Source organism: Lasiosphaeria miniovina, assembly GCF_030549165.1.
Source record: "Lasiosphaeria miniovina strain SMH2392-1A chromosome Unknown B0T26scaffold_3, whole genome shotgun sequence".
Lineage (NCBI taxonomy): Eukaryota > Fungi > Ascomycota > Sordariomycetes > Sordariales > Lasiosphaeriaceae > Lasiosphaeria > Lasiosphaeria miniovina.
In genome coordinates this window covers 1,060,636-1,085,855 of record NW_026848222.1, presented here as the reverse complement: position 1 = coordinate 1,085,855, position 25,220 = coordinate 1,060,636, and the positions used below count along the sequence as shown (strand labels likewise).

The 25,220-nt window shown below is 52.1% G+C and overlaps 8 protein-coding genes across 8 annotated transcripts; 2 read left to right on the top strand and 6 right to left on the bottom strand.

Annotated features, from left to right (window-relative positions):
* Nucleotides 1–2,243: 2,243 nt before the first annotated feature.
* B0T26DRAFT_749375 (uncharacterized protein) lies at nucleotides 2,244–5,461 on the bottom strand (the record flags this gene model as incomplete). The annotated part of the gene is made up of 5 exons (XM_060445093.1): nucleotides 2,244–2,655; nucleotides 2,864–3,203; nucleotides 3,281–3,636; nucleotides 3,712–3,930; nucleotides 3,993–5,461. The coding sequence occupies 5 exons, from the start codon at nucleotides 5,459–5,461 to the stop codon at nucleotides 2,244–2,246; spliced, it is 2,796 nt and encodes a 931-aa protein (XP_060297836.1).
* An 868-nt stretch (nucleotides 5,462–6,329) lies between these two features.
* B0T26DRAFT_673675 (uncharacterized protein) lies at nucleotides 6,330–8,404 on the top strand (the record flags this gene model as incomplete). Its single annotated transcript, XM_060439629.1, has 6 exons — nucleotides 6,330–6,364; nucleotides 6,430–6,587; nucleotides 6,647–6,690; nucleotides 7,229–7,328; nucleotides 7,390–7,587; nucleotides 7,701–8,404. The coding sequence occupies 6 exons, from the start codon at nucleotides 6,330–6,332 to the stop codon at nucleotides 8,402–8,404; spliced, it is 1,239 nt and encodes a 412-aa protein (XP_060297835.1).
* Nucleotides 8,405–13,332: 4,928 nt separating this feature from the next.
* On the bottom strand, nucleotides 13,333–14,265 carry B0T26DRAFT_673674 (uncharacterized protein; the record flags this gene model as incomplete). Its single annotated transcript, XM_060439628.1, has 1 exon — nucleotides 13,333–14,265. The coding sequence occupies one exon, from the start codon at nucleotides 14,263–14,265 to the stop codon at nucleotides 13,333–13,335; it is 933 nt and encodes a 310-aa protein (XP_060297834.1).
* Nucleotides 14,266–15,651: 1,386 nt separating this feature from the next.
* B0T26DRAFT_700642 (uncharacterized protein) lies at nucleotides 15,652–15,905 on the bottom strand (the record flags this gene model as incomplete). The annotated part of the gene is made up of 1 exon (XM_060441561.1): nucleotides 15,652–15,905. A coding segment is annotated over exon 1 (229 nt), but the record flags the coding sequence as incomplete, so codon positions are not given.
* Nucleotides 15,906–16,283: 378 nt separating this feature from the next.
* B0T26DRAFT_700641 (uncharacterized protein) lies at nucleotides 16,284–16,742 on the bottom strand. The gene is made up of 2 exons (XM_060441560.1): nucleotides 16,457–16,742; nucleotides 16,284–16,400 (listed from the first exon to the last, which is right to left on the bottom strand). The coding sequence occupies exons 1-2, from the start codon at nucleotides 16,595–16,597 to the stop codon at nucleotides 16,383–16,385; spliced, it is 159 nt and encodes a 52-aa protein (XP_060297832.1). The 5' UTR covers nucleotides 16,598–16,742; the 3' UTR covers nucleotides 16,284–16,382.
* Nucleotides 16,743–20,535: 3,793 nt separating this feature from the next.
* B0T26DRAFT_700640 (uncharacterized protein) lies at nucleotides 20,536–21,608 on the bottom strand. Its single transcript, XM_060441559.1, has 2 exons — nucleotides 21,483–21,608; nucleotides 20,536–21,451 (listed from the first exon to the last, which is right to left on the bottom strand). The coding sequence occupies exons 1-2, from the start codon at nucleotides 21,560–21,562 to the stop codon at nucleotides 20,824–20,826; spliced, it is 708 nt and encodes a 235-aa protein (XP_060297831.1). The 5' UTR covers nucleotides 21,563–21,608; the 3' UTR covers nucleotides 20,536–20,823.
* B0T26DRAFT_769836 (uncharacterized protein) lies at nucleotides 21,532–22,474 on the bottom strand (the record flags this gene model as incomplete). Its single annotated transcript, XM_060446531.1, has 2 exons — nucleotides 21,532–22,270; nucleotides 22,331–22,474. The coding sequence occupies 2 exons, from the start codon at nucleotides 22,472–22,474 to the stop codon at nucleotides 21,854–21,856; spliced, it is 561 nt and encodes a 186-aa protein (XP_060297830.1). The 3' UTR covers nucleotides 21,532–21,853.
* A 986-nt stretch (nucleotides 22,475–23,460) lies between these two features.
* On the top strand, nucleotides 23,461–24,848 carry B0T26DRAFT_749371 (ankyrin repeat-containing domain protein; the record flags this gene model as incomplete). Its single annotated transcript, XM_060445092.1, has 3 exons — nucleotides 23,461–24,122; nucleotides 24,206–24,320; nucleotides 24,378–24,848. The coding sequence occupies 3 exons, from the start codon at nucleotides 23,461–23,463 to the stop codon at nucleotides 24,846–24,848; spliced, it is 1,248 nt and encodes a 415-aa protein (XP_060297829.1).
* Between the last annotated feature and the right edge of the window lie 372 nt (nucleotides 24,849–25,220).

Below are 25,220 nucleotides of genomic sequence, written 5' to 3'. Positions count from 1 at the left end.
GGTCTTGACCGTTTATTATTGATCCATTGCATGAACCGGGTTGTTTCCCGCATGGGATGTTGTGATGTTCCTGATGACGTTGAAGATAGTGACGATGGCACCGGTGATGGGGACGGTAGCAGCGAATCGAAGGGATCTTGAGGATCTGGATACCAATATTCGAAGTAGGCTTTCACTGCCAGCCTTGTAGGCCCAAGCCACGGCGAATGTTCCTGGGAGCTCCATGCCTTTTTAAGAAAAGGTAGTCCAAGCCCAGGATGTAGGATCACGGACGCTGCAAATAAGGGCGAATTGCCGAGGAGGTCGTAGTATTCGTCGAGCTTCAGACAGGCGTTGTTGATCGATGCCCGGATGTATGCCGTCTCATCGGGCTGCATATTCGTAATGCCACTATTGGAAAGATATTCGGCTGCGGCATACCGAGGCAAAGCATCTTCGTAATACCTCGATGCCCGGCCGTTATGCCGCGATGCTGGCCGTGAGGTAGGTAGGCGACGGGTACATCGGCGGGTTGGCCGGTTTGACGGGCGAGGCAGATCGAATGGATCGGGATCGAGCTCCTCGGTCAAGCTAGCTTGCAGATCGAACGTTTCTACAGCCAAATCTTCGGATTCTGGTAGGTAAAGGGCCTTCCAATCTTCGAGCTATTCCAGGATATATTCCATACCAGTCATGGCCTCCCACAGCTGCCCGTACCCGTTGCCTTTGGTATGGCCTTGAGCCCTCATTATCATCAGGTAGATCGGCTCGAGGATCAACCGGATCTCTGGTAGCAAACGCCAGTCATCGGCATTAAGGACATCTTGAGGATCGATCCTAGGTATAGCCGCCGGATCAAGTTGAAGCTGAAGGATATAGGCCTGAATATCCCGTTGCTTCTTCCAGGCACGGTCGATTATAAGGAAAGTCGAGTTCTATCTTGTCGCGTTGTTCTGCCGTAGCTCGAGTTCGGTTGTAGATTCGGCATATAGTGTGAAGGAATCGTGGATATCATCAAGCTCTTGGGCCTCAGCTACTTGACGGAAAGCCTCTGAGCGTTGCGGTAAGGCCCGGATGAACTTGACGATGTTGTGGAGCTTGCCGATCGGGCCCTTGCGGCGCTAGTGGATGAAGGCATCGTCATGTTGTTCCAAGACCTCCAAGGAATCGGACTCCAGCTCAAAGGTATTGGCGTCATCGCCAAATAGAAAAGCCTTCGCTACCAGGTTCAAGACGTGACCAAAGCACCGCATCCGGCGATGTAGAATATCCTTCCCGGTCATCCCAGGGATGAGCTGAGGCATAGAGCCTTGAGGCATGTATCGTTATTCGAAGCGTTATCATAGATCATCACTCCAAGCTTTGACGGGATGTCCCAAGCTTCGAGGATGTCTTGAAGAGTGTTGGCGACGCCTTCACCACTGTGTATCCCGGGATGCCGTCGGAACGCGATGAGGCGGCTTGTATACTGTTGCTTGCTGTTGAGGAAGTGGGCTAATACCGCAATAAAGGCTAGGCGGTTTGGAGAAGTCCAAAGGTCAAAACTGATATGGATCGAGGTCAGGGATCTGTGAAGTTCTTGTAGAACAACAGCCTTTTGTTCCTCGAAGGTCTTCGGCATCGTCAATGTGAGTGTATTCCTCCCCAAGGCAACGGTAGTGGCAAGATTTCGGTCGAACAGCTTCAGGAAGCTCTTGAGATAGGGGTCTTCGAAGGCAGTAAAGGGATTGTCGGAGTTGACGAGGAAAGCAACGGCGAGTTGTTTCAAGGCTACGTCCTTGGCCTGAGGGATTTGTGATGATGTTGCTCGATATATCGCGAGCATATCAGAGTTGTCAGTTTGATCTCCCTGCTGCTTGTAGATAGAATGCTCCTTAACTAGATGGGTTGAGGCCGACGATGTAGAGGAAGCATCGTATATAGAGTGTTTGCTCCGGCCATCGCAATACTTGCAGCACCAGACCTCCCTGTGAGGACCCGTCCACCAAACTGGCCCTCAAGCAGCCAGAGCCGCCCAGAACCCCGGGCCTATCAGAAGCCGCCTCGAGGCCCCACCTACCCCACTGATAGATGAAAACTTATTCGCGAGCACGCGACGCGTTGTTGGACTTTTCCTTCTTTCCCTCCTCAGTTTAGAATCTTCGTCGATAGCACCCAATGGACTGAGTTCACCTCAATGCCTTGCCCTGGTCGTGACACTCCCCACCAGGTAGCAAGGCGCCGTTCGCCGTGATGCCGGCTAGAAACCATCCGTAATCCTTGACCTAGCTTGTACGGCCGCGGGAGCTTTTCTTATGGACCTGAGAGTCCAGTATGTAACGCTTATTGGCCCAGACGATGCGAGGGAGGTCTTGGATGGAGCCCTCGATGACGGGGGCCGCGTTGAGGGCGGCAGTAACCTGATCTGCGATGGATATAGGCCGTGACCGAAGCTGGGCGAAGATCGACGGTTGACGGCTCGAGCCGGGCGATCGAGACCGAGTAGTAGCAGCAACGCTTGTTGTAGAGCTTCGAGACCGGGATCGATGCATTGTGAATAGCTTCAGCCGCGAGGGCACGGTTGAGGGCACGGTTGAGGACGCGTTTGAGGGCGCGTTTGAGGGCGCGGTTGAGGGCAAGGCGCGGTCAAGAGGGTTGTTTTGGGAAAAAAGCAGGGGCCGCGGTCGGATTCGAACCCTGCCGGGACCGGATTAACCCTAGTGCCGGTACAAAACGGGGTCGAAAGCACCACTCGGAACGGAATAATTAGTAAATCCTGGCTCTAAATACCCTCATTTATCTGTCAGATAGTCAAACAGATCGGGCCCTAATATCTGATTTGTTTGATCCCTCAACGGGCCCGATCTGTTTGATCTGTTTGATCGATCTGTCAGATATATCTGACCTGAGTGAAGCGCTGATCTGGAAGGCATTGCGGATCTGACGCCCGTTCCAATGCGCGGAATCGCCACCACGGTTATTGGTAAAGTGCTCCTCGGCGAACTGAAGTATCTCCTCGGCGGGAATCTCCAGGGGCCGTTTTCCTGTTCTCCGTTGGTGCTCGGCATCGATGCGCCCCAGTCTCCGAAGATTAATCTCCCAGATCTCTCGCGCCTGCTGTTGGCTGAGGGGTGGATAGAAGATATTGTAGTGAATGCGCGAGCGAAAGGCTTCGTCTAGCGCTCCCACTCGGTTGGTTGTCATGAAGAGGATCCCGGTGTAGTAGTCCAGGATCCGGAGAAAAACTAGGAAGGAGCGGCGTGTTAGAATGTGACTTTGGGGGGGGGGCTGCATAAGAATGAAGACAAGAAAAGAAACGCACCGGAAACTAATGCATTTTTAGTCATTGCCGCGTCTCCCTTTGAGCGCTGCGAGAAAAAGGTATCAACCTCATCCATAAGCAGAATACAGTCCCACGAGTTGGCCAGTCTGAAGATACTCCCCAGCGACGACTCAACCTGCTCGGGCGTCAAGCTAAGATCGCCGCAGGTGATCTTGAACAATGGCTTGTTGTGCGTTTGGGCAATGGCTTCTACCGTCGCCGTCTTTCCGACGCCGGGGACACCGTGGAGCAGGATGAACAGGCCAGCGCCTTTACCTCGGATAAAGTCCTGCGACTCTTGCCCCTGGCCATGTCGTCGCTCGTCGGCCTTTTGCATCAGATGTCCCTGGACTGATCTTTAGATCAGGTCTTTCAAGTTGTGCGGAATCCGGAGTGAGTCGAGCGCATCGCGGGACCCGGACGGGGGCGACATATGTTGGATGTCCATCTGTGCAAACTTGCGGTCCTGGAAGACGTAGCCAAAGACACGGCACGCAATCAAGCCCTTGTCTATGGGACTGAGGTAGTCTCGAGTTGTAAGTTGACCCCTAGCGAGGTTCTCACTCATCTGGGAAAGTAACGGGTCCGTCGAGACGAATTTGTTCTGCTCCCACTTGCTCACACCCGTCCGGACGGGAACGACCTCGACACTCTCGGCTTTCAGATTGGCTCTGTCGGGTCCCGACCACCACAAGATGGAAAATCATCCGACTCAACCAGTTGCTTGACTGGTTCTGGCTTGAGGATGCCCCGTTTCGGCTTCCAGTGCGGGCACGCTTGAAATGATTCGTTGAAGTCCACCATAACGTCGCTATTGATATACTCAGGGTGTTTCATTTCTACACCGTTGGCGTCACAGGTCGCGTCGCCCTTTGGTGTCCGTGTGACGGTCCACGAATCATAAGAAACATGCTTGATGTCGATGTTCTCAAGTGTTTTGTCTCCAAGCTCGGCGGCGTCGGCAAGGTACTTGTCTAGCTCGGTTGGGCCAAAGCGAAGGGGGTAGACGGGTAGTGACCGGATTCGTCGAAGACCCTTGAATGGCTGGATGGCGAATTTGGTGACCACAGTGCAAAACTCTTCACCGGTGTATTCGAGATAATACACTCTGACGATGAACGATGCGTCCTGTTCACCGGAATCATGGCGAACGTCGTACTTGCGATGGTCTGAATGACAGACGCGGTAATCCATATCCCGCGAGCGCAGGCCATAGCATCGCCAAAGACGCTTTCCCGTGCGTTTCCAATCCTGTGGATTGCCTTTTCCCGACGTATCGGTCCCATACGGTCGGTATACGAGCTCCCCCGTTCGGAAGAGGTAGTGAAGATCAGAAAATCGCACTTTTGGGTCGTCAGACGCCTTTAGTCCATCCCACTGGGTGTACTCTGGGATGATATTTTCATCGACAAATTTGACATAGCATCGCATTGCCGCCAGTGCTTCAGGGCAGTTATCAACAGACTCTTCCGATTCTTCCACCCCGCCGTCGGTGGGAGCTGGCGAATGGGCATTTGTGATGAAGGATGCCGGGGTGGCAGCCCCGTCGAGATGGCGCCCCCATCGACTCTCCAGATCTCGAAGGGCCCCCTTCATCTCAGCCTGAAAGGAAATTATGGTGATAAAGGGGCGAAGATATGTTCGCGGCCGGGATGACCAGGACTCCCCTTGGATGTTGGATAGGATCTTAAGGATCGCCGGCGACTGAATGCGGACACGACGCATCCAAACATCATCAGACTGGGCCGTCTCCACAGCTTTGGCGTTGAGGATGTTCCTTGCCTTCAACGCGGCGTCCTTGGCCTTTCCTGACCGGGAGGACACGGTGGCACTGCCTGAGCGGTGTTTGCGGAACTGTTGCTCCTCATGCATCTCCTGCTGGAGCAGGGCGCCAGAGAGGAGCACGTCGATGGCATATCGGCCATCCTCGTCGGTGAAGCGATTCTTGAACTGCATAAAGTTGCATCTTCGCACCTCTGGAATCGTGTCCTTGTTGGTCAATTGGGTTGGGTGTTGGAAGTCCGTTGAGTCCGTTACCGAGCCTTGGTCGCCCAATGAGTTGTGCCTGGCTATGCCATAACCTCCACCGCTCTCCGCGCCTGCAACCTTTTCCTCGAGGAGCCTTACCCGCTCCTCGAGATTTGAGGGGCTCCCGCTATTGCCGTTCAAAATTGCAGACATCGTGCCTCTGCGAATAAGTCAGCTCATCTGGTTGCACGCTTGTCAGTTAATTCGACAGCAACTGACCTCCACTTCTGTAGGTCCTACACTTCCACCGCATGCAGTTGCACGAGGGGTGAGATCGAATTAGATCGGATTTCGCGCAGGATGATGAAATCTTAGGAGAAATGCCGCACAGCGACTATAAGTAAGTACGCATCTCTTTGCCCCCGAGTCTACCAGTGCTGATCCAGGGGGGGTGCCTTGGTAAGAGGTATTGAGTAATGGAGCCTCGCCAGTCCATTGCACAACCCTTAGGCAATGCTGCCTATTTTATCGTATTCGAGGCAGCCTGCTAACCCCTGTAGCAGCATGAGCTGCATCGCGGCAACAGACTCACTCGCAGCCTGCTTAGGTACTGCTTCCATGGTTCATCAAGCCCGAAAGAGAGCATAATGGAGGCCTCTAAGGAATTTTTTCGCCGATGTGTGCTGCACCTTCCCCAACTCGGCTTCCCCTGATGCTCTTTATTGGATGGCTGCTCAGGTGTGGGTGGCGGCCACAGACGCCTTTTGCCCGGCTGTGGTGAGTGTAACTACCCCCCGCATTCTCCTCATCATGCATCTTGCTCATCAAGGCATTCGTCAAGGCGTTCAGCAAGGCTGTAATAACTGTTCTATCTGATCAGGAGCTTGAGGGGCAACCCCGGCCCCCTATTTCCAACCTGGCAACCCCGACCCCGAGGAATGGTAGTCAGCCAGATGACAACCTCTGCTGTGAGGCACAAATGGCCCCTCAAGAAGACGACAAGACATATCTCGCTCGACAATTCATTGAATCCCGTGGTGCACCAATTCACCCCGTTTTTGGACAACCACCTCATTTCAATATGTCGACGATGAGCTACGAGCTCAAAGAGGTGCAGTAAGATGAATTAATGAGCGTCGGGTTTCGTTGAAATGAGAATGAAGTTAGCTGACCTGAGAAAGCGAGCTCCGAGAAGCATTAGAAAACTTTGAGGACAACACCGGGGAATCCCTCAACTTCAATTTCGACGGCAAAGAATGTAACTGGGACAACGTTCTCGCCGAGCTAAAACGCGCCCTGGAGGCGGACGAAGAGCGAGCGAAAAATGGCATCACAAAGCGTGGCGCATTTTTAGATCAATAGCCCTAGTATTAGCCCCTAGTTTGGCGGCATTTCCAGATGAGCTTTACGTTGTGCATGGAGGGCTTACTATTATCTTTGGTGTAAGTCAGAACTGGTGCGATATATGCAGGACCGCTCGATAACTTATAGCTGAATGTTCCAAAGATTGCTCAACGCCGAGCCCAGCACCGCTCGAAAATACTCGCGGCCTTTGGGAACATCCCTCTCACCATCACTGATGCCCGTCGCAAAGCAAATATATTCCCCCGGGATGTAGACAACCCCAACAGCATTCTCCTTCATAACAGCATAGATGACCTCAACCAAACTCTCCTTCAGGTTCTGCCTAAATTAATCCAATTGCTGAACCCGGGCACAATCAGTATGACCCGCCTAGTGGGGTGACGGCAACGTGACAAGGCACTTACTCAAAGAGTTTTAGTTTTAAAAGCTACTAGCAGTTTCAAGGGCGACAAGATCGATAGCCTTTTGGAGCGGATTACCCGAAGCTCTCAATACACAGAAGCTTGCGCCGGACGCTTAATAGAACAAATCATCATCGAAACGAACGAGACTATCAAAATTATCCACGCCGATACCCAAAACACAGTGGTGGGTGTTGATGGCCTTCGAAACCAGGTAGATGAACTGTTACGTCGGCAGCAGTCGCTGCAGGATACGTTAGACGCCATCTCGGGCAAGAACGGTCTCTTCCAGTTTGTCGTTGAAATGTTAAACAGTGAGTAATTTCTTCTTTCCCCCTATTCTCAAGCGGGGCCACTAAACCAGACTACTCGTAGATCCTCGACTCAACATGGCCCCTCCCCCAGAATACACCCCAGCCGTGTACCCCCCGGCAAGAGCAAACGAGAAGGTGCTCACTGCTCTCGAGCTCCTCAATCTCCTTGATATCCAGCTGCTCGGGCCCATCGAAGAGGAGACTCAAATTCTCCGCCGTGGTAGCTCTATTGATGATGCCCCCCTTAGCCGCGCATCATGTAAGCTGTTCCACCAGAAGCCCCCCCCCCCCCACAAAAGAAAAAGAAAAGGAACAAAAAGAAAACAATGGCTAAGAAGTTCTCCTGTTTAGACATGCTTCAAACCCTGGCAGTTAGAACCCTCCTCTTCTCCCAACAGCCCGGCGTCGTCCTCGTCGACGCATGCAGCGACCGAGCACAGGGGGGCAGTAGCGTGACACCCGTTTCCGTCATCTGCGCGACCCTCACACAGGCACTGCGCCGGGGTGGATACGGCCCTGCGCTCTCGCTCGCTTTGCCCACATCTGCGTCAACGTCAGTGATCTTGGTCTTCTTCTGCGGGCTCCACATTGCCACCGAAGATCCCCTCCGGGGCCCTCTTGGGCTGGTGAGAAGTCTGCTTGCGCAGTTGGCGCTGGAGCTGTTGAAGAATAGGTGGGTTACGGAGGAAGGGCCGATGGGGGTGCTGCCGGATGAGAGTATGGAGGAGGGGTTGTATCTGGCCGATCTGTGTGGCTTGTTCCATAACTTGTTGCAGCTGGTGCCGGCGGGGACGTCGGTGTACTGTATCGTGGATGGAATTTCGTCGTATGAGAGAGAGTTCTGGAGTGAGGACTACGGGGTGGTGATGGGGGCGTTTGCTAGGATTGTGCGGGATGAGGGGTTAGAAGCTTGGTTCAAGCTGTTGATGACGGGTCTGGCTTCGAGTCCAGGGCTGGATAGGTGGATGCCACACCAGAGGGTGTCGGTGGGGAGTGGGAGGGTCGGGGGAGGGTCCGTACAACGGGCAATGAGGGCTGCGTTTAGGGATGTGAACTTGAACGATGACTACTACTAGCCAGGGTGGGCGACAATCGATTCGTTGGCTGACAAATCAATTTTCAATATTCGTCAATTATTTGCTGACAGATCAACGAATATTCGTCAGTGTGGGTCCGAACCACCACAATCTGCTTAGTCATCCAGATCCTCCTCCTCCACCTCCTCCAAGCTACTATTTACAAGGCCTGACCTTATCCAATGCTTCAAACACTCAAGAAACTCAATAGTATCTTCACCCAGTTGCATCCTTTCCCAAGATATTGTACGACGACCCCCAGAAAACACTCGCTCTGGCTCAGCACTCATTGCAGGAATTGATAAAACATTGATCGCCAATTGAGATAATCTTGGCCAGCGTCGTCGTTGTTGTCCATTCAACCACCAGGATAATGCTGATGTTTCGATCGAAATTACTGCTTCTGAGATATACTCTTCAAACTCATCCTTGACGTGTTGCCGTGGAATAACATCAAGATTTTGAGCAAGAATGTCGAATTCATCAAGATCATCAATTTGCATTGATGGTAACGTTGGAGAAGTATTTGCTAATTGATCCTTATGCTTCTCCCAGAGTTCTCTGACAGAGTTGATTGCTGGCCGTATCCATTTTTTATCCCAGTTTTGCTTGAGATATAAGGTTCGTCGTGATGGGTGAAAAATCACTGCTGCTGCGTAAAATGAAGACTCCTCCGTCTTCAGATAATATTTGTCGAACATTGCCCAGCTTTTCTCAATCCGAGAAGATAGGAAAGGATTTGACTGATATACTGAAAGGCTTTTTTTGAAATGCTGAATCAGGATATCCATAGTGAATAAAACTCGGTCGATTGTTGCATGATCTCCTTCTGTTGCTTTTGTTGCTCGAAAGAATGGATGTAGGAAAGTTGATATTAATCGAAGATTCTCCCAATCATCTGGAGAAAGGTAATCCTTTTGGAGAGATTCATACCAGAGTTTGATATACGAATCAAGTGCAGCTTCTTTTTCAAGGGCAACTTGAATCATTAAATACCAACTGTTCCACCTGGTAGAATTATCCAAAGGGATCATTCGGCCAGCAAGCTGAATAAACTGGCTAATTCGAGTAGGGGATCCTCGGATATGTTTGACGATATTATGAAGTTTGATCAGGGGACTCAGATCAAAGGAGATCTTCACCTCCTTCACATTCATCTCTTCATTCTCTTCATCAATATCTTGAAACAGAAATGCTTGAACAGCAAGGTTGATGATATGGCCATTACATCGGATTCGATTATCTGATGATGACCAAGGGATTGCCATTTCGCTGAGAGTTGTTTCGAGGGCTTTACAAAGCTTATCGTTGGTAAAAGCATTGTCGCCGATGATTGCCCCGATTTTTGAAAAGATATTATAATCCTTCAAAACGCAGAGAAGAGCTTCGTGTTGTGTTATTGCATGGTGTGACAAAATAGATGGGAGGCCGATAAGTGCTTTCTGAAGGGTTTCCGATTCAAGATTAACGAAATGAGCACAAACTGCAAGGAACAGTTTCTGATTTGGGGAAGTCCAGACATCAAGAGAGAGGTGGATTGTTGAAAGGGATGATTGAAGCTTCTTCCGAACGATGTCCTTATTCGAAATCCAAGATTTTTTGATATGCTCTCTGATTGTCGAGTGTGATGCGATGACTTCGTTTGATACAGCTGGATTGAGGGCTTTGCAAACGGTGTGAAAGTATGGACTTTCAACAATCCGGAAAGAAAGGCTCTCAACAACAATAAGTGAAGCAACCGCTTGTGTGATAACCTCTTTATTTAACACTCGTTTCATAATTTGAGCGTCTAACTCAGAGGTCTGGTTGGTCACCATTGCTTTCTCGTATAGAGATTGCAATACAGTATTGCTGAGATCATCGACGTTCCTCGATTGGTTGGTAGTCGTGATTCCATGCTTGGATTTGAGGTGGTTCCGGAAGTTGGTTGTGTTTTGAGCACCCCATGATTCGCAATATTTGCAATAATACATGCGGTTTTTGCCTTTTCGCGCTGGCTCGTCGTCTTGTGGTAGCCGAGTATGCTCTATAACAGAGCTTGAGCCTCGGCCTGTATCTCTGGATATTGAAGAACCCTCAGAAATGAAAGACATCTTTGTGGATTAAAGGAATTGATGAATTGGTGAAGTTTTGGTGGTTGGGTTGCGTTGGGCAGCCAAACACTTGTTGGGTGGCAGGTTGTGCTTAGTCAGCTACGAATATTCGTCAATATCCGCGATATTCCGGATCGGAATTATCCGTTGACGAATAAGCGAATATTTTGATTCGTCGCCCACCCTGCTACTAGCGGCGGGCGTCATGTTGACAATTATTGCTATTCGTTCGACATAATAAACAATTCAGTCGCCCGAACGATCAGGCATACACTATCACCGAAACAAGCGGTGTCACTCCCAGGAACGTCAATGCTCTCACGTTACCCCCGCTAGTGCCCTCATCTTACAGCAAGCCGGCGACAAAGGCCAACTTTGTCGAACTCAGGGTGGGGCAGTGAGCGCATAAGGCAACGGGGGGCGTTTGCCCAGGGTATCTCAAGCTGACTGTACGGAAGGCTGGCTGTTGCTTCCATAAGACGGACTTGTACGGAGAAAGCTTCTCGAGACCACAACGCCTCTCAGCTGAAGATCATTGCTTGCAATCTTCTTGAAGCCCTTTACCAGGATAACCTTTTATGTTAGTAACCCATTGTTGTTACGAGCGGCTGAGCTCGACTGACGACGAAAACTCCGACATTGGCGATGTTGCTACGAAGGCGTCTGCCGCGTCCGCCATTATCGATGTGGCTGCCGCATCTAGCGGCAGAGTCTTGGCACACTACTTCGCGGCCATTTCCCGATCGCCCACCACCGTCGCAGCCTATCTCTAGAGTCTTCAGGGAGTTTGTTACTTAAATGGATGACGCCGCGACCATAATTAGCTCACATTCACAATGATATAACACATCTTTTTAAATGGGAATCAATTTGACGATATCCATATTCTAATTAATTATCTCCTAATAACTCAGCGCCCACCTGGGAATTGCGTTGGTCTAATGCTTCGTCAAAGAGCTAAGAGCACGAATAAAACCTCTTCATGTCGCTCGCGAAGGTAAATTATTATGCTAGATTGGACAACGGCGGCGTACTCCGTAACCGTGCCAGATGCGACGCATGAGCAGCACAACCACTCACTCACCCAGCGGTGCAACGACATTAATTGACCGTGATATATTTCTTCCAACTTTAGCAAAATCATTTATGAATGCTTTTCTACTGATACTAACTTTAAAGTTTAACGTTTACCAGCGGAGCTACTTCAACCTAAACTCTTGACTCGTGATTGGCAGTAATTTGGATTCAGCGAGGCGTTAGCCGAGGGTGGGTGGCTGTGACGCAGGTGTGCAGGCGCCTCATGACAAAAAGAGCGCCACCTCAACCTGATAGGGCACAAATGCTTCAATTATTGGGCGCGTGCCGCCTTGCTTCCTAAACCGAACGGAGCTAGAGGGGAAATAGCCACACCCTCAAAGGTGAAGTGTGCCTTTTCTCAGCTCAGGTGCCCACTACCCCCTTGATTTGACGCCTCCACTGACGACTCCACACCCTCGCCCACCACCATCTCGCTCCTGCCTCATTTAAGGCCAATTAGACAAGGAGGACTTTGCTGCGGCCCGTTCACGAATATCGGGAAAGCATGTCTCCTTCGTTCCGAGAGGGCAAAATTGAAGATGAATGCAGCTAAGGACGCAGGCTCTGTGCTCGGGAACGGGCCGTCGACTGCCTAGGCTGCCCGGGCAGATTTCCGCCCCCTTCCATGTCCCCTTTCAATTATGCCTTTCTTCACATCTACCGGTGTAGCCTGGGAGGCGGACCCACTCTGTTGCCTTTTTTCCTGCTCGGTCTAGTGACGCTGAAACCTGTGCCCAATTGTTATTTGGGCTGGACTTTTCCCGTCGCCCTGCCTAATGTTTCCACACATTTCTATGCTTACAGGCTGTGACGAGCAACACAGCGTCCCTTCCAAGGGTCCGCACATTAAACTCTCGTGGCTTCTTAGCGATGAGTTATGAATTCGCCCACCGAGGATGGACCATCAAACGGAACTGTCGACCGCTCACTGGAATCTGCACCCGTCCAACCGGAAATTCGAGGGTTCCAAGAACACATTGATCGCCAACTTGAGCAAATTCGAGAGTTCAAAGATCACATTGATAGCCAACTTGAGCAGCCTGGTCACGACGGCATCGACGGCTATCAGTCGATGATCGCTCCAGCGAAGAGGGATCCGCAAACTCATCCTTGCTCATGGTGTGCCCAGGTAAGGTCGTGAATCGTGTGGGGGGATGGTTCTCGTGATGAGAGGGCTTTGTGACACACGTTTCTCTTCAGCCTTGGGGAGCAGAGAAAGTAGATGTGAGAAATTGTGACTAGAATCGTGCTTGCTATGCTTGGTTAAGGAATAGAGAGGCCCTTGTGTCGTTGCCCGGGGCGGCTCCCGCGAGCTTTATACCCAAATCCCAGTTGCACAATGATAATCGGCGGCCGTCCATACGCGAACTCGACCCGGGGGGGGGGGGGACAGTCAACGGGCAGCTAGGGCTGCTTAGTGACCACGCGTTGGGATTACCAGCGCTCAGGGGAAACTAGGAGAGCCCTGGACACGTCAGCTGCAGCTCACCGCAGCTAAGGAACACAAACGACAATGAAAATTTGTGTGTGCCTAGATGTGTCTCCTCTAGGCAGGCTTTTAGTGCTAGATCTCGAGTTTGATGGTGCAATCGCGCAACATCAGGTGGAGGTTACCCTGAGTGACTGTCATCTAGTTCGTAACGTATAGAAAGTAACTGTTGAACCTACCTAGATAAGCCTGCGGCGAGTTGAACTGCCTTTTCTTCTTCTTTTACCTTCTAGCCAACGACTTGCCTTCGCTTCTCCCTGCTCCCCTTCTTATCGCTCTCTCCATCCGTCCTCTATTTCTAGTAGCTCGCGGATGCTATCACGGTAGGACTCAAAAGGATTCTCCACCTGGACGCTTGGAGTATTCGGATTTCTGACAGTTCCTGAAGGTTCCGCTGAGGCTTCTACATCCGCAACGGTATCCGAATCTCCCACCGCCCCTCCTGCCCCCACTGAATCAGCCGCGTTGCCCTGATAGCTTGGAGCAGCCTGCCTAGTCCCAGTCCTTCGGCGCCGTATCCAGCCCCATAGCCGTAGTTTCGGGAATTGCCATTGGCAGTAACCAATGAGCACAGCAATTACCGCTAGAACTATTACCACAACCGTAAGAACAAGGTCGCGGAGGCCCGAGTCATTGCCGCCTCCATATCCAGGGACCATCGGTAGCTCGCCCGTATAAATATCGATTCTCCTTGAGGGGTCCATGGCCATGTGCATGCTCTTCTGCCACGGGATGCCCGTGATCCGCAGACTTGTATTAGCACAGCACGATGCACCCCCTGGATCAACGCCGGCTACTTCTTTTGACGAAACGCAGTACTCGCTGTAGGTGTTGCATGCCCATAGGGTGATTTTGGGCCATCCGTCTGGGACATCGTGCCTGTCCCTGACAAAGTGCTGCGGGCATGGTAGGGGCCAGGAGGGATTGGTACAGCCCGCTAACGTCAGAACACGGTCTTTTTTAAGATCTGGACTGAAGCCCATGCATAGCCCGTTGTCTAAGCATAGATCGAGGCCGTAGCAGCAGTGGCTGACTTCCTGTTCTGGCTTGCACGAGAAGAATTTGTCGAAGCCTTTGTAACTGTAATCGTTGAGCGTGCCGTCGTAGCGATAACAAGGGCTCGATTCAAGTGTCGCTGCCTGTGTGGAGAACGTAAAGAAGCAAGCACACCAAAGAAATATGACGGCAGCAAGGGAGGGCATAGCGGTGTGCTTGTCTGTCTATGTACAGTTTTCAAGTGAATAAGGATGTGCAAATCCTCAGCTCAGAAAGGGACCAAGGGTTTCTATTATAAGGGGCAGGCGTGCAGGCCGCCCACAGCACCCTCCGCCCACCCCAAACCCTTCAAGAGGCTACCTACAGCAACGAGTGGCCTCCACAGCAGCTGTAGCGTCTAGGACGGCCCATTGTCTGCGACACAACTGCATACGCCATTCTCACTGCCTACCGCCACATTGTCGCATGGGAGGTGCGCCAATCCGTGGCATTTGTGTTCGGGCTACTTCGGCTTACCCGGACACCCAATCAGGGTGAGCTGAGGGCGAGGCTTTTTTAAAAGATGATACTGAACTAAGCCGGGGCCCTAGTTAAGCGCCCATTTTCAGGGCCCCTGAACACGTTAGCCGGGCGGGGTAAATAAGCCACCTTTTCTTCTAGAGGCCCGATTTTGACGATTCGGCATGCTTTGCCCTCCATGAAAACTACCAACTATGCCTGCGTCAGCCTTCTTCGCCCGGTATTCCTATTGGCCTTTCTCTCGATCAAAACAGTACACAATTTGGCTGTTTCAGGGATAAAAGCAGAGCCGTAATGGAGGATGCTATCAAGGAGGACAAGACAGTAATACCTATTGTTGGATTCACCAGGGTACCGGCACTGGACTCAACAGGGCGTGGCTGCACGCCGGAAACTGGTGGTTCAAGTGATGGATTGTAGATGTCTGTTCTTCTCTCTAGCTTCCTGGCAGTGCCAGGAAGCCCCCTTCTTATACTACTGTTGTGGTGGCGAAGTAGGTGGCGAAGTAGGTCGCGAAGTAGGCCGCGAAGTAGGCCGCGGAGTAGGCCGAATCTTTTGCCTGGCTCCTTCGAATCCTTTGCCTGGCCCCTTCGAGGCCCACATTCCAACAAATACGTTATGTATATAGTTATGGGAAAAGGTGGCGAAAATGGGACTCCGCTACCGAGCAAACGCGTCAATAGCGAGAGGGAGGGGCAGTATGTTGGGTTGAAGAAGAAGAAGAAGTATAGGGTTAATTAGGCGGGCCTAGTCCTGCCCAGTGTCACGGCAGGTGCCAGACAGGTGGTAAGAGCTGGCACACCCCGACCAGACATTCTGGTTTAGGATGTGGTTGTCACGACCAGGGCAAGGCATTGAGGTTAACTCAGTCCATTGGGTGCTATCGACGAAGATTCTAAACTGAGGAGGGAAAGAAGGAAAAGTCCGACAACGCGTCGCGTGCTCGCGAATAAGTTTTCATCTATCAGTGGGGTAGGTGGGGCCTCGAGGAGGCTTCTGATAGGCCCGGGGGTTCTGGGCGGCTCTGGCTGCTTGAGGGCCAGTTTGGTGGACGGGTCCTCACAGTGGTCAGTGCATAATGTAAGGAAAAGGACACCCCAAACACCAACTGCGCGCACAGGGTGCGCGCCCACCACTTGTCACCAACTGGCTAGAACACTGCCAGCTGGCATACGCTACGCCGTGGCGCCACGACCGCAGACTGATGCCCGGGCCGAACCCCTGAGCAGGTATATAAACAATGGCCCTCGCCCATCTTCCTTTGCGAGGGCCAGGTTGAAGTCTTACACCAATACAAGTCATTGCTCCCCTACCTTCTTGCCTGCATTGTGACCACCTTGATCAGGCGTACCTACCTTCTCTTACAATAACCTCACCAACTCAACCTATTTCTCTGCGCCCTGCGCAGCCTTTGGAACTTTCTTTTCTTTTTCTTTCCTTAGCTTTAGATTCTACGAATACAGCGACCATATTGCAGCCCTGTCTCAAATTAGTTGACTGTGCGGTGACAGGCGTAGGGCTAAGGATAGGGGTTTCCCCACGGGCAATTGCGCTAGCTGCGGCAACTCTGGTTACCGATTGTCACGACCAGGGCAAGGCATTGAGGTGAACTCAGTCCATTGGGTGCTATCGACGAAGATTCTAAACTGAGGAAGGAAAGAAGGAAAAGTCCAACAACGCGTCGCGTGCTCGCGAATAAGTTTTCATCTATCAGTGGGGTAGGTGTGGCCTCGAGGCGGTTTCTGATAGGCCCGGGGTTCTGGGCGGCTCTGGCTGCTTGAGGGCCAGTTTGGTGGACGGGTCCTCACACCGATGTGCTTCTCTGCCCAGAACAGTCAGTTTTAGCTAGTAAGGGCTATAGCTAGTAGGCTTACCTACCTCTCCTCTGAGCTGGTTACGGCAATCCAGGCAGTTTACGACGGGCCTACGAGGGCTACGGAGTGCGTAAAACTGGTCGACAGGCTTCTCGATACTATAGTTACGACACCGTTTGTATATAGCCCCTACTACATCCGCCATAGTAAATGCAAAACCCGTCTATAACAGGCAAAACAATACCACAGAAAGAGTAGTAACAGCGAAGATATTAAATAATTGGATGGTAGGTCGAGGGACTTTGGTCGTTTGGTCGTTATGGTAAAGTAGAAGTTCGAGGATGGAAATGAAGATTTCGTGGCGCAAAGTCAGAACGATTTGGTAGGACGCGCGAAAACAGCCGGCCCCACATGATACATCTCACTTGCGCACATACCACCCTGCCTGAGCCACCCACACCCCACACACTCACTGTATCACCAATCATTTAAATGCTTGCATCCTGGCTAAAAGCCATTGCACCCAGAATCTGACTTCAGATCTGGAATAGCCTTGCCGTTACGCACACGGCGGTATTGTTTTTACAGATTTCAGAGAACGTTAACATAGTGGCCCACTTTTCTTTGGCAGCTGACCAGTCCTACACGCGGATAAGGGATCTATAATTAGCTTATCAATTTTGTATGGGAATTTTGAAAAGTTTGAGCGTTATATTTTCCTTCGGACAGAATAACCCTAACCGACAGAATAACCCTAACCGACAGAATAACCCTAACCGACAGAATAACGCTAACCTTATACTATCAAATCCATCAAATCCATCAAATCAAATCGAGGTTTGGATTTGATCTGTTTGGTGCCTCAAAAACCGATTTGATTTGTTTGATTTGATTTGATTTGATGGATTTGTTTGATAGATTTGATTTGTTGCCAGCGCTGGTCTGACTCTGAGGGACAACGTCTAGCAAATGTCACATCTTGGCTCAGACACACGTGAGCAGGCACAGACTACGAGCTTATCAGCTGGGGAAGCCACTGCATGGTGCTAGGTCTTATTTTTACGAGCGTTAGAAGAGCACACCTGAAATGGGGTTCGCCTGCGATGATGTGATCCACAGTGACCACACGTAATACTGCTAAGATGCGAAAGAACAAACCTGAAACCCAACTCAGACACCGGTGCCAATAAACATAGAGTCAGCAATAAGCTGAGCTGAACCAACAAGCGTGGGCACGAGCTTAGGTAAATCCCGAAAACCCCCACACACCCACCACGATGCGTGACTAGCACAGATAGCAGATGAGTCAGGATAGGGACTTTGAAATTGTTTTTAGTTAAAAATAACTGAAACTAACACAGCGTGGGGGAGTGGGGGAGTGGGGGTGAAGCGCGAGGGGCGGGAGGCACTCCGAATCCGAATCTGAGAAGTGAGCATTGTCAGATAATAAATTAGGCTCTTTTGGACTGGCGTGTTCACAAGCATTGAGCTGCCTACACCAACAACAGCCTAGGGCTTATTACATGTCAGAAAGGGCCTTGGTATCTAGTTACTCATGTTACTGGGATGAAGGCCTTCCACAATTTCTTCTTCCTTCCTCGAAGCGACCCGTGGGTACGCTCGGCCAGTTTTCTGTTGCCGTGTACAAGCAAGGCCTGGCAAGTACTTAGGTTGCCTGCTTCCTCACTCCTTGTTTTGTTTTCATCGCAACGTCAATCGCATTCTCAACCCATTCATCATTCATTCCGTCCAGCTTCCGACCCTGCTTATATTTTGGCAACACAGATCGTCGCCGCAGCTCTCTACTCTAACACCGCAGTTACGCGTCACATGTGACGGGCTTAATGCCTTCGTCCTCTATTGTTGTTGCGGTTTTGTCCCGTTCCTATCGCGGCGAGCCGGCATGGCTTCGAATTTCTCACTTGCCCCTTTTTCTTTCCCATTTCTTCGCCTCTTTTTAGCAACAGAGCAGGGCGTGCTTTGATGAGGAAGAAGCTCTTACCTATAGCGTCCGGACCATCTTTTCTCCCTCCCGTCATTCTTTCCTGGTTGATAGGTGTAACAAGGGGTGGTCTGCCTGCCAGAGCTTAGGAGGAAAGATAGCAGGAAGGTCACGGCTTGTTGATCCTGAAGTGGCCCAAAGGGCGCTAACAGTTTCAATTCTTACGATAATCTTCTATGGCTTCGAAGGTCCGTTATGAAGGGAATCCTGTGCCTCGGTAGGCCGGCAGACCTTCTCCGGCCCTACTGTCACGTGTATTCGGCATCCCGGGATTGACTGGTTGCGAGGGCACCATCACCTGGATGCCAAGCGAGCCATAAGCGGCTACGCGCTTACCGCGGGAAACCTTCTAGCCATACATCTCGGAAAACGAGAAGATGTGGCGCCAATCAGGCCAGAAGGCCGATTGATTGGACTAGCATGGGATCCGTGGAAAGCCATGGAACCAGCAAGAAGGAAGGCAGGCAAAGACATAAGAAAGAAGATTAATCCAGCTCAGAATGAGAAGAAGGATTCCCTTTGTAACGGACCTTCGAAGCCATAGAAGATTATCGTAAGAATTGAGACTGTTAGCGCCCACAGGGCCACTCCAGGATCAACAAGCCGTGACCTACCTGCTATCTTTCCTCCTAAGCTCTGGCAGGCAGACCACCCCTTGTTACACCTACTGAGGTAGCTGGATCTTGGCATCCACTAGTGCAGACCATCACCTTCGCATATATAGTTCGCTGTGGCCCTGATAGCTAGACTTCCTTCCTGCAAGCAATCCAGTCATCACTTTCCTGCCCACAAATGCTTCTTCTTATTCTGAGCTGGATTAATCTTCCTTCTTATGTCTTTTGCCTGCCTTCCTTCCTTTGTATGGCTAGAAGGTTTCCCGCGGTAGGCGCGTGGCCGCATATGGCCCGCTCGGCCGCATCCGGTCAATCCTAGAATGCCGAATACGCGTGACGCATATGGCCCGCTCGGCCGCAACCGGTCAATCTTAGAATGCCGAATACGCGTGACAATAGGAAACAGATGAGACAGAGGTCTGCCAGTCGACAGGTATCCAGACCAACCATTCCGTCTTGGCCGAGACGCCGTGACATGATAGGATCAGAGGCTTTGAAATATGAAATCTTTACCTAACTGTCTAACCCGACGTCAATCCACCTTCCTAAGGAACTTGGCCAACCCCCCCAACAAGGCCCCCCCCAAGCTTAATTGTCCCCTTTGTATGCGATATCTCGCTTCAACAGAACAGCTAAATATGATTGATCCGACGAAGCCTATGGGGAACTGCCTGCATGTGGATGCACAGCAAAAACGAGGCCAGTCGCGGGTTGCTGAAAGTCTGTAACATTGTTTTGTTTTGACGAAACCCCCGTTCGGCCTGGGAGGTGTGAATTACGCGACACGCAGCAGAGGTCAAATATCGCCAAAATTAAGCACAAAAGTGCAACCCTCAATACCACCAGCTCCCTGATCTGGTCAACGAATATCAGCTTGAAGGTAAAAGGAGAATAAAGCATCCCTCCGGGTGTCTCGGCCTGCGAGTCTGGGGGGCAGATTTGAATCGATGAACAGAGCTGTTGATCAGATGACCGCAGACCGCTTCCCAGCGCTCGGGGACACAGCCTAAGGATTTCCCTTCCAAATGCTTGGGGAGGCACCCTGTCACGGCAACGGCACGTAGAAAGTGAGCAAAAGAGGGCTTGTATTAGGAAGAAGGAAGGAAGATGGGCATGGCCTAGATACCATACTTTGTATGATGAATTCGAGTGTTCGTCAACTTGGCTAAAGGTGGCTAGTAACTATGTTATGCATGCTAACGGGGGAGGTGCAGAGCAACATTGTTACACGTCCACTTATAGCATTTTTGTGCAACTCCCGAGATCCCACACGTTGCGATGGTTGGAGCAATATAAATGGTGGAGTGGGTGATCAAGCTTTTCCCAGTCAACCTCTTATCGGCATATTCGACCCATAGCCTCGATTAAGATCCACGGGCCGGCAGAACAACTGCCGGCCAATATGCAAGATGACACAGCGGTCCCAGGGGCTCCAGAGAGTGGAGATCCACGCCCCACCACACACAACTCGATTTCGCGTGCACCGAGAAAAACCTTTCCTAGGTCCACCACAACTCCCCTTAAAATCTCGCATTTCCACACCAACTTTCCACCAACCAAGCAACAGGCAATATGGCCGAGCGGTCTAAGTCGACACAATGGTGCAGTCCTTGCCGACCACGTCCACCGGACGTTCGCCCGTCCGATCTCCAGGGTACAGACAGAGCATTTCGATAGTATCTTGGCTCGAAGGGACTTCCCTATCGTTTTCGGTTGGTTTCGCTTTGAACCGTGAAAAGAGGATTTCTCTGTATCCCGTCGGCGTGAAACCCATCCGCTCAAACGTCTTTTTGCCTGCAGGCGTGGCGGTGAGGGCTAGGGGGTAGAGATGCACGTCGTGGTTAGCAACAGCGGGACACTACAGTGTGGGTTTCCTGGCCGCAAGACAAGGGTGGGAATGTGCTCAGGTAGAGGGAGATAAAAAGGAAAAGAGAAAGAGAAAGAGAAAGCGGGGAGAAAGTGAGAATAGACGGGCAAAGAAAACCACCAGCTCGGCTCACCTGAGAAGCCTGCGATGCCCCAGCGTCGTTCCCCCCTCCCTATGGCTGCAGCGCGGCGCGCAACCTGGTCGAGGGCAAATTCGGCGAAGCGCTTCTTTGTTGCACCCATGTCTGTCCCAACGGCAGACACGTGGCCCGCCTCTGGTAGGTGGGCGAACCTCTCGATGAGAAAGACGTGCAGGCCGACCTCTTCCCCACCCTCTTCTGCCGGATGTGGGCGGTTATCTCTGACTCCGACTCCGAGCCTGGCTGGAAACATGGTTTCGGCATCGATGTCGGCCTCTTTGATCCTGCCCACGAGCAGGTCTTCCCAATGCGCGCGGCGCAGCGGCAGCACGACGATGACTCCAGCAAGTGGCGGCTGCGGCGACCCGGATGTTTCGGGCTGATGGGCCGCGGGCGCTGAGAAACAAATCGAGAGTTCTGGCCAGGCCGAGACCCAGCTGCGAAAACTTGGAAGGAAAGCGCGGCGACGGGTACATGTCCTGGTCTGAGGTAAAAATGGCCCCGAGGGCAGAACCGCCGATCGGGCTTTGTGTCCAGGCCGTCTCCATTGTCTAGCCACAGTGCACCACCCTGCTCGTCCGGGATGGCAGTCCGCTCCAATTCGGTGAGAGAGAACTCGAAGAGAATCTAGAACATGGTGGAGGGGCGGGTCAGAGGAAATTGATGAAACCAATCATGAAACACGTCGGTATGCAGGTGATCGTGGCAGCTGGCTGCCCAGGTGGTGCCAGGGGTGGTTGTTGGTGTCTGGTTTCGAACGATCGCGTCTAGGACAAAAGTTTTACCATCGAGGTTTGAAGGGTTTAGAGGGATGCAGTGTAATAAATGTCAAATTGTATTTAATATCCGAGAAGCCCCAGAGCGGCAGCCTCGTTGTTCTTGCCAAGAATGGCGGCTATCACCAAGCGACCCAACTCCCCCAGACACGATTCCCCAGCACGGACCAGCACCGCCAACTCCTCATCGTCAATCGCTGGAAATTGACCCCTTCTTGCCACCCCTGCCAACAGCCACTTAAAGTCCGCAATGTCGCCATCCCCCCCACGATCGGCCACAGTCACGGCCCTCAACAACAACAAGTCAGACATGGACGCGACAGAACCGTCATGAAACGGTTCTGCCACGTGGATCCGTTCGATGCACCCGTTCCCAAGCTCGATGATGTTAACTCGGGCACGGAAGCCTTGCGGGGCATCGAACGCGATCTTGCCGTCTGACTCGATGCTAAAGTTGAGGGCGCCGGCCGTTGCTCCCTCCTAGATATCGATTAGCGCGCTGGGAGGCGCGGCAACATCCACGTCCTCCGTTTTCTAGACGGATGAGTGGGCAATGCTCGCTGCACTGCGAACTAGTACTAGCTGGTGGCGGAGCTCCGGTCGGACCAGGCGGGTGATCGAGGGGAAGCACTCGATGAGCGCTTCGCGCTGTGGTGCGGGGATGGCGACATTGGGCTTCGGCATATTGCAGAGGTTCGAGGCAAGAAGGTATTGAGCGAACTATAAGAAAGAACAATGTCAGTTCGAGGGGCATACAATGGCGACAACTCGGGAATTTAAATGTCGCCGGCGAGTATTGCAGCATGGCAAAGAGATACATACTTGATGAATGAGAGAGTTTGAGGCTCCTGGCTGGTGACTTAGCTGCCGTGCTGGGGACGTCTGGGCAAAGTTGGGCTGCTTGTACTTGATATCTACCAACGAGGCTGGTTAGTCACGGTACTGAACCCGAATGTTATCATTGGAAATCGAGATGGGACTGGGAGGTATTTACAGAGATTCCGAGTACAGCGATGATACATCTGCGATCAATGTTAGCATAAGTATTCCTCTTGCTTGCTGGGCCTGGACGTTGGGAATGCTGGTCTTACCAGTGAAAATGGTGGGTGCATTAAAGAGTGGAAATGGGAACGAACATGTCGGGGAAATGAGCCTTTTCTGTGTCCGAAGCTTTCCGCAGTCCGCACTATGGCGGGCAGCTGCTGTTTGCGCTCTTCATGCTCCCATCATTGCAGCTCCTGCCTTACACTGAGTTATTACCCTGGGAAGGAAGGATGAAGTGGGAACAAGCAAGCCCATTTTCCTGCTAGTCTCAATTGGGGTTTAGTCTATTATTCAGACTGATTCAGGCATTCCCGCCGGGCGTTCGCAACTACCTCTATAGTCACCCCCGACAACAATTTCTGGCCAAATCCGTATTAGGCTCGAAACCTGAGCAGGAGCTGAGGTGCACTGAGCATCGCCCTGAGCCGAGCTGAGTCACAGGGATGTTCCGGCTATAATTGCCACTTAAGGCAGCCCAACCAACACTCGCCTTCCCACCTTAATAATTTCATTTCAACCCCACTCAATCATTCAGCAGGCTTGACTTCAGCTCCTCCGCCCACCTTCTCCTCTCATGACCTGTACCTGACGACACCCAGCTACTTCGATTGACAGTGTGCGGCAACATGGAGGGTTTGCTACAGCATGGCACATGCCCAAGGCTTTGGGAAGTGGCATTTGATGCCCTGTCGGCCGAAGACAAGAAGGATCTCGAGTTTGCCCGCGCTGACGGTCAACTCCAACCCTCGGAAATTGTGCAAGTGGTGGAACAAAAGAAGCAGGATTGCGTCAAGAAGCAATGGGATCTCTACACTAACAAGGCGGGTGAAAAGGTGCCAGTCCGCGACGTGCTTGGCAAGATGGTCGAGTGGATCGACAAATTCAAGCAGGTGGGCGACATGGCGGTGCAGTTCGACCCCGGCCATGCGACGATCCCCTGGGCCGTGGTAAAGATGCTTCTCCAAGCGGCCGTAAACGATTTCCAGACGTTCGGCGCCATGGCCGAGAGCCGAGAGCGCATTTCGTGCATCATTGTCCGATATACCGATCTGGAGACCAGGGTCCTCATCCGGACCTCCGTTCTCACCAGCCACCTCTCTACCGCTCTTGTCAGGCTCTACAGCATCGGTAAGACCGCCAAGAGGATGGTCGAGGAGCGCCTCCTCCGCATCGAGAAGGACGAGGATGCTGTGTACAAGCTCGCGACCCTCGTGCAGAATGAGATCTCGGGCGTCAAGCTGGATGATATCCTCAGGGGCATCAAACAGAGCGTCGAGAGCTTTCACGCGTCCAACGAGGAACGATGCAAGCGCTCGACTGCAAATGCGCCGGCGGCCGCTTCGGCTCTCCCTTGCAAGCCGCCGTGGTCAGCGGCCAGGAGGACCTCGTCAGGCACCTGCTCAGCCGCGGCGTCAACGTCTCCCAGACGGGCGGACAGTACGGCGCAGCCATTGTCGCGGCGGCCGCGCAGGCGAGACCGAGCATCGTCCGAATGCTACTTGCGGCAGGCGCGGACCCAAAGGCGGCAGACGGAGGCGGCTAGACGGCGCTGCACCACGCCGCCCGACGCGGGGACCTCGAAACGGCGCGGTGCCTCACTGAGCGCGGGGCGGACATCAACGCGGCGGCGGCAGCAGCAGCGACAACGCAGCAAACGCCGATGGGGCTAGCATGCCTGCTAGGACACGGCCACGTTGTCACCTTCCTCGGCGCCCTCGGCGCAGAACTAGAGGATGCGACCGGCGTAGCAGCGATGCAGATTGCCATCCGGAACGGCGACAAGGAAATGGTCTCTGTCTTGCTCTCCAAGGGCATCTCCCCAAACGCTCCCTTCTCGGATGGCCGCAGGCCGTTCCACAAGATGTGGTGGACTCATGCATTTGGCGACCAAGGGGAGAAAGATGAGGCGCGGGCGGATGACAGGAACATTGATTCACAGGACTATTACGACGCCTTCCTAGAGGTTTCATCCGCCGTCAGAGAAAGCGAGATCAAGGACATGCCCTTAAGCTAGAGGACCGAAGGCTTGGGACCACCATTGCTCGCTTGATAGTGTTCAACTGCCCTCACCTTCACCACTTTGAAAGCGCACTGCTCTGTGCAAGCGCGCCGTCCCAGATGACGACTACGGCCCTCGCCCGCTTACCCCACAGCTCCATCGAAAATCGAAACGAGATCCAGTTCTTGTCCTTTGTACCAAGTTTTGGTTATAAGCCACTGAGAAATAGCTCTGTTCCAAGCCCATTTCCTGGATCGAATGGCCTGCACATTCTCCCGATTTGAACCCCCCATTGGGCACGCGTAGGCGTTAATGAAGCGTCACATTTGAAAGACCTATCCTGATCTCTAATCTCTGAAGAAGAACGAACTCAATATTGCAGATTTC

Excerpts from the sequence above, each read along its gene's own strand:
- B0T26DRAFT_700641 (XM_060441560.1), bottom strand. The coding sequence starts at position 16,597 with ATGGCGGATGTAGTAGGGGCTATATACAAACGGTGTCGTAACTATAGT.
- B0T26DRAFT_700640 (XM_060441559.1), bottom strand. The coding sequence starts at position 21,562 with ATGGAGACGGCCTGGACACAAAGCCCGATCGGCGGTTCTGCCCTCGGG. Across the intron at positions 21,452-21,482 it reads TCAGACCAGGACATGTACCC|CTGGGTCTCGGCCTGGCCAG; the intron begins GTCGCCGCGCTT and ends AAGTTTTCGCAG.